The 14499-nt window shown below is 39.5% G+C and overlaps 1 protein-coding gene across 5 annotated transcripts in view; it reads left to right on the top strand.

Moving 5' to 3' along the window:
* mid2 (midline 2) overlaps window positions 1-14499 on the top strand; it is a 220059-nt gene that overhangs the window by 194822 nt on the left and 10738 nt on the right. For all 5 annotated transcript variants that reach the window (XM_038286577.1, XM_038286574.1, XM_038286578.1 and 2 more), the window contains one exon: window positions 5375-5536. In XM_038286577.1, coding sequence (XP_038142505.1) covers window positions 5375-5536 — 162 coding nt within the window. The remainder of the gene's footprint in view (window positions 1-5374; window positions 5537-14499) is intronic.

Below are 14499 nucleotides of genomic sequence, written 5' to 3'. Positions count from 1 at the left end.
AGTAACAGAAAAAAACATTTCTTTAAAGGAGCAGAGCTTCAATCAGGAAACCTCCTCAGTGTTTTCTGACCTAATTCAACAAAAATTGAAATATTATCAGTTAGATATTATCAGTCTGAAATGGCTGTATCTGTTTTCTTAGCTTCAAGAGCCCCCTCCCCTCATTTATTCTTAAAGCCAGCTAACCTTTAAAGGCCTTATTTGCGTCCCCTGAAGTATTTATATTTACAAGCAGGCTCTCTGCTATTACTTATGAATGCTGTTTCCATCTGGCTCAATAATTTACAATGCTTCCTAACCAGAGGGGGTGAAGTAAGTATGGCTCTGAGAGCTGTGCTCCTCTCAGAGTGTGTATTTCTCTGTAATTGTGCAGCAGAAAGGAAAGAAAACTCAGCAGACCTAGTAATTATTTTACTTTTTGACAAAATAAGTTTAAATAAGCTGACGTTTATTGTGCAGTATTGTGCGGTTGCAGAAGAGCTCCCTCCAGGAAGTCTGCTTCTGAATCCTATTATCACTCTTTTCCTGTTTGCTTTATCCTTTTCCTAAATTTAGGTTAATCTATGAGATTTATTGTTAAGAAATATCTATCTATATATTTTTTAACAAACTTGCTGTCTTTTATTAAGGATTGTTCTCCACAAATTACCACTTAAAACAAGTAATCAGTGTTCTTCCCCTTTTTGGTGCATTGCATATAAAATCCAACCACAAACTTGAACAAACTAGACAAGGGAAAAAATATTGATACATTAAAATATCACAATATCTTCATATGCTGATATATTGCCATTTAAAAACACCATATCAATGTCTTTTACTAATGAAATATTGCTATATGTCATCGGTATGCTACGAAATCCCCCGAAAATCCACAAAATTTTGCCATATTTTTATATGTTGATATATTGACGCGGTATCGATCTATTTTACTAACAAAATCTCACGAGAATTTGTAACAGAACGATCAAATTTCACGAGATTTTGAAAGTAAAATAGATCGATACCGCGTTTTTAAAAATCAATTTGATATCAGCATATGAAAATATATTTGAGTATATTATTTTTCAAAGTGTCAGAAATGGATAACAAAACTGCTATTTTCAATGACTACTTATATTTGTCCAGCTTAATCATCGGTATCAATATCGGTTATCGACTACATGAGTTTTAAAATATCGGCATATCGGATATCGGCCAAAATCCCAATATCGTGCATCCCTAGTTTAAGCAGGTCTTTCATCGCTAATTCTGCATTCAGATGTAACCTTAAGATGTCATACTTTAGTCCAAGTTTCTAAAAAGTGCTGGATGATAATATTAACTACCATTGACAACATGATCTATTGTTGATTTAGAAAAAAAAATATGAATTGGAAAAACATTAAAGTTATACTTGTTTTTTTATTAAAGATTTTGTCATTTGAGCAAAAAATTTTGTCAACCCATATTCTTTTTTTTATTTACAGATTGAATTTAACGTATTGGATTTGATAAACAGTTATTAGAATATAAAAAGATGGTTCTTTGCAAAAGTATTCACTTTATGTTTGTTTTGTTGGGAGCAACATTAAAGCTACTAAACTAGGTGAGGTGAAAAAACAATAATACAGATCACCCTGGGCACGTCATCCCCAGCATGATGCACGGTGGTGGCAGTAGTTTACCAAGGGGGTGATTTTCTTCAGCAGTGTAAGGCCCGCTGCTGAGAATTGGTTAAAAAACAGATGAAACTACACAGGCTGTTAAATTCATGTTTTCATGAAATGAAGATTCATGAAAACATGATGAATGAAGATTCTTCTATGATGATGAATGAAGATTTTTCTATAAAAACATGTGTGGTCAGTTTTTTAACTTTTAAAACTTAATGATATTTGAAATAGTTTATAATACTCCTTACAAGAGAAGTGGGAGCAGGAATAATTCGTTAAAACAGAACTTTCTGGAGGAAGAGCGGGCCGCCTGGTCCGTGGTTTTGGCTGGGGCTGGCTGCGGGGCCTAGGTGGCCTGCTGGTGGCGGGGGCTGTCACCTCTGCTCTCCCCAAAGAAGGTTGGATGGAGGGGCATGAAGTGCCTGGTTGAAGGTTTTTTTTTTTTTTTTTTTTTTTTTTTTTTTTCTTCTTTCTGTTCGGGGGGGGGGCGGTTCTGGTTGGGTGGCCGGCGCGGGATGGGTGGGGGCTCTTGCTGGGGGTGGTCCGGTCCGTGTGCGGGGTGGGGGGCCGGGCTTGAAGCAGGAAAGAGATGGGTTGGTGTGGCGGTGTCGCCGCTCCCCTCCCCTCACATCCGGATTTTAGGTTCACTTATGGGGTCATCCGATAGTCCCGGGACCGACCACCGGTGTCACCGGGTTTTTGGTCCTGGTATTATTGGATGTGAGTGTTATGTGTGAATGTGTGTCCGCGTTGTTATTTTCTTTATTTATTATTATTATTATTTTATTCAATTTTTTTTTTTTTCCCAGGTTGGGGTCTCAACCGCACCCTCTCCCAAATACATCTCAAGTCTCCGCTAAGTGCGGAGCCCATTCCCCCCGTCCTGCTCTCCCTCCGCTGGCTGGCGTCGGGGCTCACCGGTGCACTGGTGGAGCTGGGGGTGGATCCCCGGGGGACTGCTGGCTCATTCCTGGCGGCCTCTCCGCTGGCCCCGGCCGGCCGGGGCTTTTCTGGGGCTCCTGTCTGGGGATCGGGTGCCCTTGGGGCCTCGGATCCCTGGGGCCTGGGACTGGATCCGCTTCGGGGTGGGGCTGGGTGTTGTTCTGGGATTTTCGGGGTCGGTGCCGGTGCCTTCGCTACGATGCCGGTTCCTGGGCGGTGTTTCTTTCCTATGCCGGTTCTGTGGTACCGGTTCGGGGGGGGGGCTGCACGGCATGGTGGGGTGCGGGTCTTGGGTCCTGTTTTGGGCTCCGGTTTTTCCGCTCGCACTTCTCCTCTTGCCTATTTATTTTAATTGTAATAATTAATTAATTAATTTACCTATTTATTTATGTTTTTTTTTCTCTTCCTCGGTGGGGGGGAGCGGTTGCGGGCGGGTCGGTGTCTGGTGTCCGCTGTCGCATTGTGGGGGCATTGTTTTTTTTTGTTTTTTTTTTTTTTGTTTTTTTTTTTCTTCCTTTGGGGGGTTTGGCATGTCTGTTTTCTCGGGGGGCGGGCGGGCCTGCTGGGTGGGGGTCCTGCTGGCGGCGCGCCGCTGGTGTGTGGGGGTCCGGGCGGCTCCGGCGGGGGTAGTGTTGGGGGGCCGATCTGGGCGGGCTGGCTGCGCTGGCTAGGTATTCGGGTGGGTTTTCCCTCCTGGAGGCATGGCGGGGCTGCTCTGTTCCTGCTGATCGCGGCGGGTGGGGCTGCGGGGCGGGTGGGGGCCTGGAGTGGCTATGGCCGGCGCGTGGTGGGGGGCCGGGGCGGCGGAGCTGCTCTGGCAGCGTGTCAGGGCCTGGTGCGGGCGGCGGGGGGGGGCGGCGGACGTGGCTGGGCTGCTTTGGCTTCGTCCGGTGGGGGGGCGGCGCGGTTCGCTCCGCTCTGGCTTTGTGCTGCCCCTCGGGCTGCTGGGGGGGGGTGGTTGCGCCGGCTGCGGTCTGCTCTTCTTGCGGTTTTGCGCCGGGCGGCTTTTCTGCTCTCGGGCTGATTCTGTGCGCGGTGTGTTTCGTTGCGCGCTGTTGGCATCGGTCTTGGTGGGGGGGGGCTGCGCTTTTGGCCGGGGGGGGCGTTTGGGGGGGGTCCCGCGGCGCTCGCGGCCGGTTCGCGGCGGATGCGCATGGGCCCCGGCCGGGGGCGGGGCCGCCTGAGTGTTTTCCTGGGTGGTGCGGTCGCGGTGGGTGTTGCGGCCGGTCGCCGGGGCTTGGTGCTGGGGGGCGGGGCGTGTTTCGGTGCTCTGTGGGGCTGGGGCGTTTCGGTCGGCGCCGTGGGGGGGCTGGTGTTCGGTGCCCGGCCCTACTTCGGGGTGGCCGGCTGCCGGCGGGGCCCGCGGACTCGTCCCCGCGGCTCCCCGGGGCGCCGGCATGGCGGTGGCTGGGGGGCTTCTTCGTGGCTGTCTCTCCTCCTGCCTTGGTGGGGTCTGGTTTCCGGAGCTGGCCCCGCCTTGGTGCCTTCGCTTCTGGGGTCCCCTTGGGCGCCTGGGGCTTTGGGTCTCCCGGCGCTGGACTCAGTGCTCTGGGGGGTGTGCCTCTCCGGCTCTCCACAACCACTATTGAGCATTTTTTCTATGGTTAAAACTTTACATGCACAAGTTCACCCTCACAAACAACTACAGGTGCTAGGCTTCAGGTACTTAGAGATTCACTTCCAAACAGAAACCCCACATTCATATCTTCAGGTAACACAGAGTACATGTCAGACTTAATAATATTACTTTAGCGATAGTTTCAAGGTGTTTGCTTTATTGTATATCTCGTACCATGTTTTTTGGTTGTGCTGTTCTTTTTTTTTTTTTTTTTTTCCATCTCATTACAGGTGTTGAAGCAGACTGAAAATGTTTTGTCATTGTCTCCTTCCTATCTCCTCTTTCTTTCATCTTTTGTCCTGTTTTTTTCTTTTTCCTTCTTCTTCTTCTGTTTTTCTGCTCTACTTACATTGCAGTGTCCATATGAACTGTAAAACTCCCTGCATAATTATAATAAAGCAATTTATATACATGAAACAAGTGGAGCAGTATGGCAATTGCCATACCGCTACACTTCTGAAAGTAAAATCTGTTGGGCTCCTTTTGGCATCAAGACAATTATTCTTATTGCCACCTTGCCAGACAGGACACTGTAAAAAAAAAAAAAACAGAACTTTCTCCTTAGCTCAGAGCTGAGATCGTTTATCTTCTTCAAAACTCATAGATCTTAGAAACAGAAAAGATTTTTTGCAAAAGGTTGATATGGAGCTAAGACATGATTACTAATCCCCCACTTTGAATAAAAGTGTCCACCAGCTGCGGTCATGTTGGTTTTACCCCTGCTTTCATACATTTAATCATAAGATATTTTACTCTGTTGTCTGGGGGGAAATTAGCCTACATATGGTACCATGTGATACTATGAGAGAATTGTTCCTGTGGGCTTATGGCTTCAGCTTAGTGAACACGTTGGACTGCCTCTGGGTGCATGTTGTAATAACTCTGTTAGAATGGTAATGGAATTGATTTTTGAGAAAACATAAATGTTGCATGACATCAAGAGCCACCTGTTAGTGTGCTATAACCAACAGGAGGTGTTAGGAAAGATAGTATCATGCTATTCCATTTTTGTTATCAGGGTTTTTTGTTTTGTTTTCTTGTTTTTTAATTTAACACCAGTCGAAAGGGATTTTCATCAAGACTGCATCTCCGTGCAACTTTCAGATATTGGCTTTTAATACTTTACTGTGTGTGTTTGTTTTGTGTGTCTCTCTATCAGGTCTGTACAACTCTGCAGACAGCTGGATGATTGTACCAAACATCAAGCAGAACCACTACACAGTTCACGGCTTGCAGAGCGGCACCCGTTACATCTTTTTCGTCAAGGCTATTAACCAGGCGGGAAGCCGCAACAGTGAGCCGGCCCGCCTCAAAACAAACAGTAAGTCGAGGTCCATGTGACACTCCCTAAGGTTTTCCATTAACTCTGGGCAATTTCTTTCATTTGCCAAATATTAGCAATTAAACAAGCACAGTTTTTAAATCGTAGTGGCACTCAATATTAGTTGTGTTACAATAACATATGATATGAAAAAGTTTGGGCACACCTATTAATCTTAACTATTTTTATTTCTAAATATTTGTGTATCATTCCGTTATTAGATATATCAAACTGAAATACCTGTTGCAAACACCCAAATGTTTAGAAATAAAAATAATTAAGATTAATAGGGGTGCCCAAACTTTTTCATTTGACTGTAAAATGTGTAATACACTTAATATCTCACTCCAGCACATTAGGTGGCGGTAATACACTTAAAGTGGGTTTGCTGCCACACAGAAGGCTAGAACTCAGATCCATGCTTTCAAGTAGAATTAAAGTACTTTCTTACACAGAGATTACAGTAAAGTCCTGCAACACTGGACTCTGGGAAAAAAAAGCTTTCAATATCAATAAAATCTGAAACTGTGAAGTGAAACATCAACATGCTTGTGGTTAGTGCAAGGGAAAATTAAATATTGATTAGTTAAATATTGCCAACATTTTTCTGGCCTGTTTTCTCTGAGCAATTACAGTTGTTGTTGGGTTTTCTTTTGGGCTAAAAATCCCTCAGAAAAATCACTTCTGTCTGTCATTTTTGTTTATTAGCCTTTCTGATGCTACAAGCGTTTCACAGACATTTCTATTTGATTAATAATAGCGCTTTCCTGTGTAGGGAAGTAGAAGTTGCCATTAAGGAGGGACATTTGTCAAGGTTGATATATTTATAGATGGCAGTAAAGTTTGTAATGTTTGGGACTGTTTAACAGCCAGTATTTTAGCTATACCTTTCTTAGAATCATAACTGGGTGTGAATTTTGTAAATGTTTCCATCTGCCAAGTGATATTTTAGTAGCAGAAATAGCCAGAAAATCTCTGTTTGGGGGAACTATACCAACTCCATTTTGGTGTTAAATATTGGTATTGGCCATTTGTGGTTAGTTTGTGGCAAACAAGCTAAGACCAAATATTCCGCACATAACATGATAATATTTGTATGTTTTTCTGTAACTCACCCATCTTCTTAGTGATATCAGTTTGTATTTTTCCTATCACGCCACTGCATATTGCAAGATTAAAACATAAAGTCTGTATTATATAAAAAAAAAACTTCTGTGTTTTAGTACTGAATTGGACAGAGCTATCTTTGCAGACTCTGGTACTTGTTTTTATCAGAACATAACATGGAGTACTTATTTTCTATCCAAAGTAAATATTTTTATCGAGGTAGGTGGCGCCCCCAGTCTAAGTTAAAGATCTGTCTTTGTTCTTTTGTTTCTCTTTTCTTTTCTGCCCAAAGCTATTTTGCTTGCTGTGGAAATATAATATATTTGCATTGAACCTCTTCTTTTTACTTTGCTCTGCATCCGCCTCTTGTTATTATTTTTTAGTATGGTGATCTTAAGAGCCAAAGGAGGCAAAAGAAAAAAAACTCAGTAATACATCTGTTTGGATTCAGAAATCCTGGAAGACACTTGTTAGGTGTAGTACAGAGCAAAAAGTGATTATGCATGTCTAATGTGCGAGAAAATCATCACCTTTTTTCTTCAGTTCATAGATTTTTATTAAGAATCAGGTATGGCAAGATACAAATTAAAGGAACTAAATCATGCAAGATCAACTATTTTATTTGTAACTTTAATGTAATAATATTCTTTCATTACAATAATACCCAAAGTGGTATATCATTTGATTCATTTATTCATGGAAAACAAGTGTCCATTACAGTTTCACATAGAGCAGTGCCTCTCGCCCCTTCCAGGGGACACCTAGCTTGACCGTGCTGCACGAGATCAATAAACGCCTCGCCTCCTTTCTCCTATCAGTGAGCAGTGATGTAAAGCAGAGAATGATCAGTTCTGCTCTCTGGAAATATCCCATAGAACCAGAGCAGTATCTGGACATATACATACCTATAGCTGACTTTTGAGGGCTTAAAACAGCATGATATAGAACCTTTAAAAAGACAAATTAACAAGAAGTTGTTAAAAAAAAAAAATAATAATAATAACAACAAATAAATAAAAATGGAAAGTCAATTTTACACATTGCATGCATATTAATCCAATATCAGGGGAAATTCATGGTCAATGACAAGGTATAGTCATAATTTCACCACCATGCCTGTATATTTGGGTGCTTAAACTAAGTTTAGTGCATATTGGCAAAAAATCTGTTTTTTATCTGATCTATCCAAGGGACATTAAGGTGTTTAGCAAAGGTATTAAAAAGGGAAGCTCTACTTATATTATGTTTCAGAGCATATAATCTTTCTCATTGCAACATATCTTTACAGCCATAGTTTGGTCAAAAGGTTTGCTGCTCTGAATGGAACAGTAAAATTTGTAATATTTATTTCTTATGGTATTAGACAGTTGGAAAACATTCAATATCTCACTAAAATGTTAAAAAAAAATAACACATTTTTATACTGTATTTTCCTGAGGAAGATATGTATACTTAATAAATGTTTGTTAGGTTTTTAGCATTTTATGACTTTACATAAAGAATCTGTCTGGGAAGAAAAGTGATTAAGGAAAGGTATAAAAATGCCCTTAAATCACAAAAAAAACAAAACAATGTTATATTAACAACAATAAATTCAAGTTATATCATAGAGGATGTGTGTAATGTCAGTACTAATATGGTACAGTGCTGATGGATAATTCCCACCTCCTCTGGCAGTCAGTGCTGTGAAGGGAAAGCTTGTCCACCCACCGCCAGCGCCGATCGAGATTATGAGCCTGTGATTGTCAAGCAGCTTTTTTTTTTTTTCCCAAAGCTGTGATGATTTAGACAAGCCTTCAAAATACCAGCAAAAAACACACGTATTTTTATGCACAAGACTTTAGCGTTTGTCTCCATCTCTCTGCGTGTTTTTGTCCTATCTCTCCCTTTCCACACTCAGATTAAACAGCTTTAGTGTCCTCTGTTTGTCTAAAAGCAGAGTTTTGATTAAAACTTGTCCCAGTTCACCAAGGTCACAAACATTTCTCATATAAATTGCTGCCTTACAGGCACTGCTTTAATAGCAGGTTTCTTTTCTATCATCTTGTCTGCGGCTTGATTTGAAGGATGTGCTGCCTTAAGAAGCCTTCAGCCAAAGTTCCTTATTATTAAGCTAAAAAGATGCAAAGCAAATAACATTATGGTATGAAGCAGTGCTAGACCATGAAACGCCCCGTATCATTACAGTCCAGTTGTTTATGGTTAACTCAGAGGACGTTAAAATGATGAAGTGGTGTGCTAAAAACATATCTGCAAGGCAAACAGAGTTATAATGCATCCATAAAGTTAGCACCTGATATGATATATTAGTACAGCAAAAAAATTCTCAAAAGATATAAATTTAGACATTACCTGGCTTTATTTTTTTTCTTTGAAATTATTCCTCTTTCAAGGACAGCATATTAATAGAATTAATTTATTTATCTGTACAGCACTTTGGTTAGCTTTGGTTGTTTTTAAGTGCTTAACAAATACAATTGGATTTAATTTGATCATGTTCTTTGATTTCTCTGGTACATTTAAAGTGATTCAGCCTGATCGGAAAGTCCAGACGATTTACCATACCATACCAACTTTATTTATGAAGCCCTTTATGCACTGGACAGGACCAAAGTGCTGTACACAATCATAAAATACAATAAAATTATAAAATAAAAATAAAAAAAAAACGAGTGTAAAATACAAATTAGTATACAAAGAGAATAAAACAAAGTAAAACCTCTCAAAGTGTGCCAAAAGCCAAGGAAAATATTTAGGTGGAAAAACTTCCACAACTAACCATTACAAATGGCTGGACCTGTTTTTTATGTTCAATTTGCATGTTTTCTAAGCCATAACAAGGCTTTTCTTTTGGCCACTCTATAAAACCTGGATCTCTACACTACTCCAGACATTCTTTCTGGATGGGAAGCAAAATGTCTTCAAACTTGGAAAACAAAGTCTAGTGGATTGTTTTTTTTATTTTTTTAGAATCTTCATACTAAGAATTTTCTGGCAGCTCTTTACTGATGCTCAAAATCAACACATACATTATAACATGGAAAAAAAAACAGATAATTAGATTTCCAGGTGATGACTCCTCTGAGCTGTTGTGGGGAGTGTGATCTCTTCTGCCATCTTGTTGGGGTATCATCTTCAGAGCATACGACTTAATCAAGCTCGACAAGTTAATAAAGAAAGACGGCTCTGTTCTGTCGGCTCCTCTAGAACCCTTTAGAGATGATTTTACATTTTCATATAATGAAAAACCTGGACAATCCTGAGCAACCTCTTCTGAAGACTCTTAAACAACAACAACACAATCCAGATCCGCTGCAAGGCAGACGAATACAGGGGATCCTTGTTGTCTAAAGATAATAGAATTATTTATAGAGATTATTTTTCAACAGCTTTAAAATAACATTTAATTTCCCTTTGATATTAATAAAGTATTTTTTATTGCTTTGGATTTAATTTAATTACTCTTCAATCACGCAATTGAAAACATTCCAATTAAAGCCCCATTTTAAAATGTAAGTGAATAGAATGAACACACAGGTCTTTTCTACCAAAATAGATCACATGTTCAACCAGAGCTTCAAACAGTTTAATTGAAAAGACAGTTTTATCAGACAGACAGACTAAATTAAGGTATGTAAATAATTTTACATACCTTAATTTAGTCTGTGTAAAGATATTTTTTTCAGCCAACAATTTACAGACAATCTAGTTAAAATTGGACCAAACAGGATTTAGGGTTGTCATATGCGCATGTTTTATACAATTGAATTACACTTAGGGCAGGTGCTCCAATTAACAAGAGGTGTTGCTGTTGCAAAAACACAACCAGAATTGAGGAAGAGGACTTAGAAAGGAAGTCCTCTCCTCATCCACAAATACCTTTTTATGTTATTCACACTTGCCTGCATCTAATTTGAAGCCATTTTTAAATGATGGTATACAAAGCAATATTGTTGGTGGTTTTTAATCCCATTTTATTCCAAAAATCCAAAATTTATCAACAACTCCAGCAATAAAAAAATAAGGCATAAAACTTTTGCAAACCGGAGTTTATTTACTGGGTTTTTAGATTTGTTAAAAAAAAAAAGGTAGTTGTGAATAAAAGTTATTCAATTATCTCTGGATGCTCCATAAAATCAGTGCTGTCTTTGTCTTGGCATTTAAATTGAGAACAATGGATGTAACGTAGAGAATTCAAATTTCAGGATTGGGTCATGATGTTTGATATGCAGCATTTTCTAACAGTAAAAACCTCTCCGGTTCCGACTCTGAGTATCTATTGCTTTTTATCCTGCAAATCCTCACAGGGCTTCACATCCCATCATGTGCAAATCAGTGACTTTGACTGAAACATTTACAATCATGTTTGGGTGCCATCTGTAGCTTTTTAGGTCAGTCCACACAGCGTTGGACCATGAGAGGGTGAAAGTGAGCAGTGCCTCTAACGTTGCCCTTTAGAGTATCAGTGAGCTGTTAGGTGCTTGCGGCCAACATGTAAAGTAACTCAGTTTTCCTGAAAAACACATGAATAAGGCATGACGAATAAGAATGCAGTAGAGACAAGGATGCCTACATGCATGTGTGCTAGCGTGTGACCTTTTATCAGCACGCCTGCTCTCGTGCATTTACCTCAGAGTGAACCGTGAGCAGCCTTCTGCATCACTGTCTTTAGAAATGAGCCGAGAGGTAGACAGAAAGAAGTAGTAGGAAAGTGGATAGAAAAGTGAAAGAATGAGAGTGTGAAAGAGAGTGTTGAGTGAATAAAAGACAGCAAATAGCTCTTTGCACGGATGAGGGTTCGTGAGTTCAGTACCATCAGTGGCTGCTTTTTAGCCATTTATAAAACCCAGAAATTGGTAAAAAGAAAAAAAAATATGCACGGTGCGAATAAGTTAGCAATATAAAGGTTGAATAGTTGGTTGCTTGTTTATTAACACCCAGGTTTTTGCACATTAATTTTATTACCATTGACTTCCTTTTTTTCACTTTATTCCAACAAATGTAGGACTGATCCATTTGTTATTTGTGAGATAAAATACAAAACATCTGCCTCCACTCATTTTTAGACAATCATAAGCCCGTATGATGACAATCGTAACATTGGTGTTAAGGCACCATATTTTTTGCACTCATAAGCATGAAATATATTTAAACTTGCAAATCGATTCAGTCAGACCTTATTAAGGCAGCGGCTGAAAAGAAACAAACCATGTTATTCAAGATGGCTGTTATTAATTTACACTTTGCATGTGCTTTATTTCGTTATCTGTCTCTGATTAATTCATATCAAGAGCTGGTGGTTACACATTACTCACTGAAAATATTTTCCCTTATTAGCTGGATATATACGGTACTTTTATTATATTGGAAGCCATAACAATAATATAACATAACAGCCTAAGAAGCTTATAAGAGTTAAAAAGTTTGAAGAGGCAGCCTGTATAGCTAAATAATGTTTATTTAAAGGCTGGTTTTTCAGGCCACATTACAAAAAAAAACATTTTTATTTTCAGCTTTTCTTGCAAATGAACTTGAGTCATAATAGACATTGTTTGATAAATAGTTTGCAGTAAATTTGACTCATCCATCCCAAGAGATCGGGTGTAATTGAGTAAGCTACTGTATGTACAGTGAGGAAAATACGTATTTGAACACACTGCTATTTGCAAGTTCTCACACTTAGAAATCATGAAGGGGTCTAAAATTTTTATCGTAGGTGCATGTCCACTGTGAAAGACATAATCTACAACAGAAATCTAGAAATCATAGTGTATGATTTTTTATTACTATTTATTTGTATGATATAGCTGCAAATAATTATTTGAACGCCTGAGAAAATCACTGTAACAGTAGCCTTTGCGTGCAATTACAGAGGTCAAACGTTTCCTTTACTTTTTCACCAGGTTTGCAAACACTGCAGGGATTTGGGCCCACTCCTCCACATAAATCTTCTGTAAATCAGTCAGGTTTCTGAAAAACACAAATTTTGAGCTCCCTCCAAAGATTCTCTATTGGGTTTAGGTCTGGAGACTGGCTAGGCTACCCCAGAACTTTGATGTGCTTCTTCTAGAGCCACTTCTTGGTCATCCTTGCTATGTGCTTTGGGTCATTGTCATGTTGGAAGACCCAGCCTCGACCCATCTTCAATGCTCTACCTTAGGGAAGGAGGTTGTTCCCCAAAATCTCACTATATATACCCCCAGTCATCCTCTCCTTAATACAGTGTAGTCGCCCTGTCCCATATGCAGACGACAACCCCAGAGCATGATGCTACCACCCCCATGCTTTTCAGTAGGGATGGTGTTCTTGGGATGACAATTTTATCTCCAGTGTCTTTGGACAGCTCTTTGGTCTTGGCCATGTTAGTAGTTGGATTCTTACTGATTGTATGGGGTGGACAGGTCTCTTTATGCAGCTAACAACCTCAAACAGGCGCATGTAATTTAGGATAATAAATGGTGTGAAGGTGATATTTTGAAGGCAAACTAAAAGGTCTTTGAGGGTCAGAATTCTAGCTGATAGACAGGTCTAATACTTATTTGCAGCTGTATTATACAAATAGATAGTTAAAAAAGATCATATATTGGGATTTCTGGGATTTTTTAGTAGATTATGTCTCTCACAATGGAACCTACGATGACAATTTCAGATCCCTCCATTTTCTATGCGGGAGATCTTGCAAAATAACAGGGTGTTCAAATACTTATGATCCTCACTGTAGGGTACCTTGGTCACAAACATTTTTTTGCTCTTTTGATGAATCTCCCATAGTATTCATAGTACCCTTTTTTTTTTTTCCTAAGGCACTTTATAACTTTCTTCACTGTGTTCTAAGAATTTGTGCCCAAACCTCACTAACTGGCAGATGCTGTTTGGTGTTTCTTCTGTATTTCAGCATTATGCTATTTCGTCATAATGCCACCAATTAAAACAGGGGAAGAAGTTTCTCCTACAAAAAAAATAAAAATCAAAACATGGTACTTCCACCCCCATACGTTATGGGGATTGTGGTCTGAGACTTGCTACTTTCTCCCTTTTTCCTCCTAATGGGTAGTTTAGTACAGAAGACTGATCTTAGTTTACACCTTTGTTTAAACATTGTCTCTTGAAGAAAGTTCCTTTTCTTTGAGTGCATTTTGAATTTTCCATTCTACTTAATATAGTTTTTAAGGTAAATATTAAATAACCTATGATTATATGTCGATTTTTAACTCAGGGGTTCCAGAGCTCTTAACACATCATGCATCCGACACCACTGTCACCCCATTAGGAGGCCATCATCACATAGTGTATAGAAGTTTAATCAAATAGATGACAAGTGACAAAGTTATGATAATTGGTAATTAAAGGATGGGGTGGATTTTGTGAGTGAGGCTTTCAGAACCTTCTCATCTCAGATAGATTAATGTTTATCCCCAGTGGACTTTATGCAGGATCACATTGTTGCTAGGTGCACTGCAAAAAATAGAAATCTCAATAAGTTATTTTTTCTTAAAATAAGTCATTTTTCCTTGAATTAAGGAGGTAAGTAAGACACTTTGCCAATGGAACAAGACAATTTCCCTTTTAAAATAGGAGAAAACAATTTTATCGTCTTATTTCAAGTAAATATTATCTAACTATCTTATTTTAAGAGTAAAAATACTCATTCCATTGGCAGATCATCTTATTTACCTGCTCAAATTAAGGGGAAATACACTTAACTTAAGATTTTTTTACTTATTTCTGGATTGTTTTTGCAGTGTGTCTCAAAGTAACATTGATCATCTTTACTAGATATTGTACTGATATATGGGTCTAAAAGCCTGAGTCAGAATGAGCACAAAGGTCAGAATTGTGTTGCACTAACTTTGGCT

The sequence above is a fragment of the Cyprinodon tularosa genome, unplaced genomic scaffold (genome assembly GCF_016077235.1).
Source record: "Cyprinodon tularosa strain WSP-4 unplaced genomic scaffold, ASM1607723v1 ctg228, whole genome shotgun sequence".
NCBI lineage: Eukaryota > Metazoa > Chordata > Actinopteri > Cyprinodontiformes > Cyprinodontidae > Cyprinodon > Cyprinodon tularosa.
This window is presented reverse-complemented; position numbering and strand designations above follow the sequence as displayed.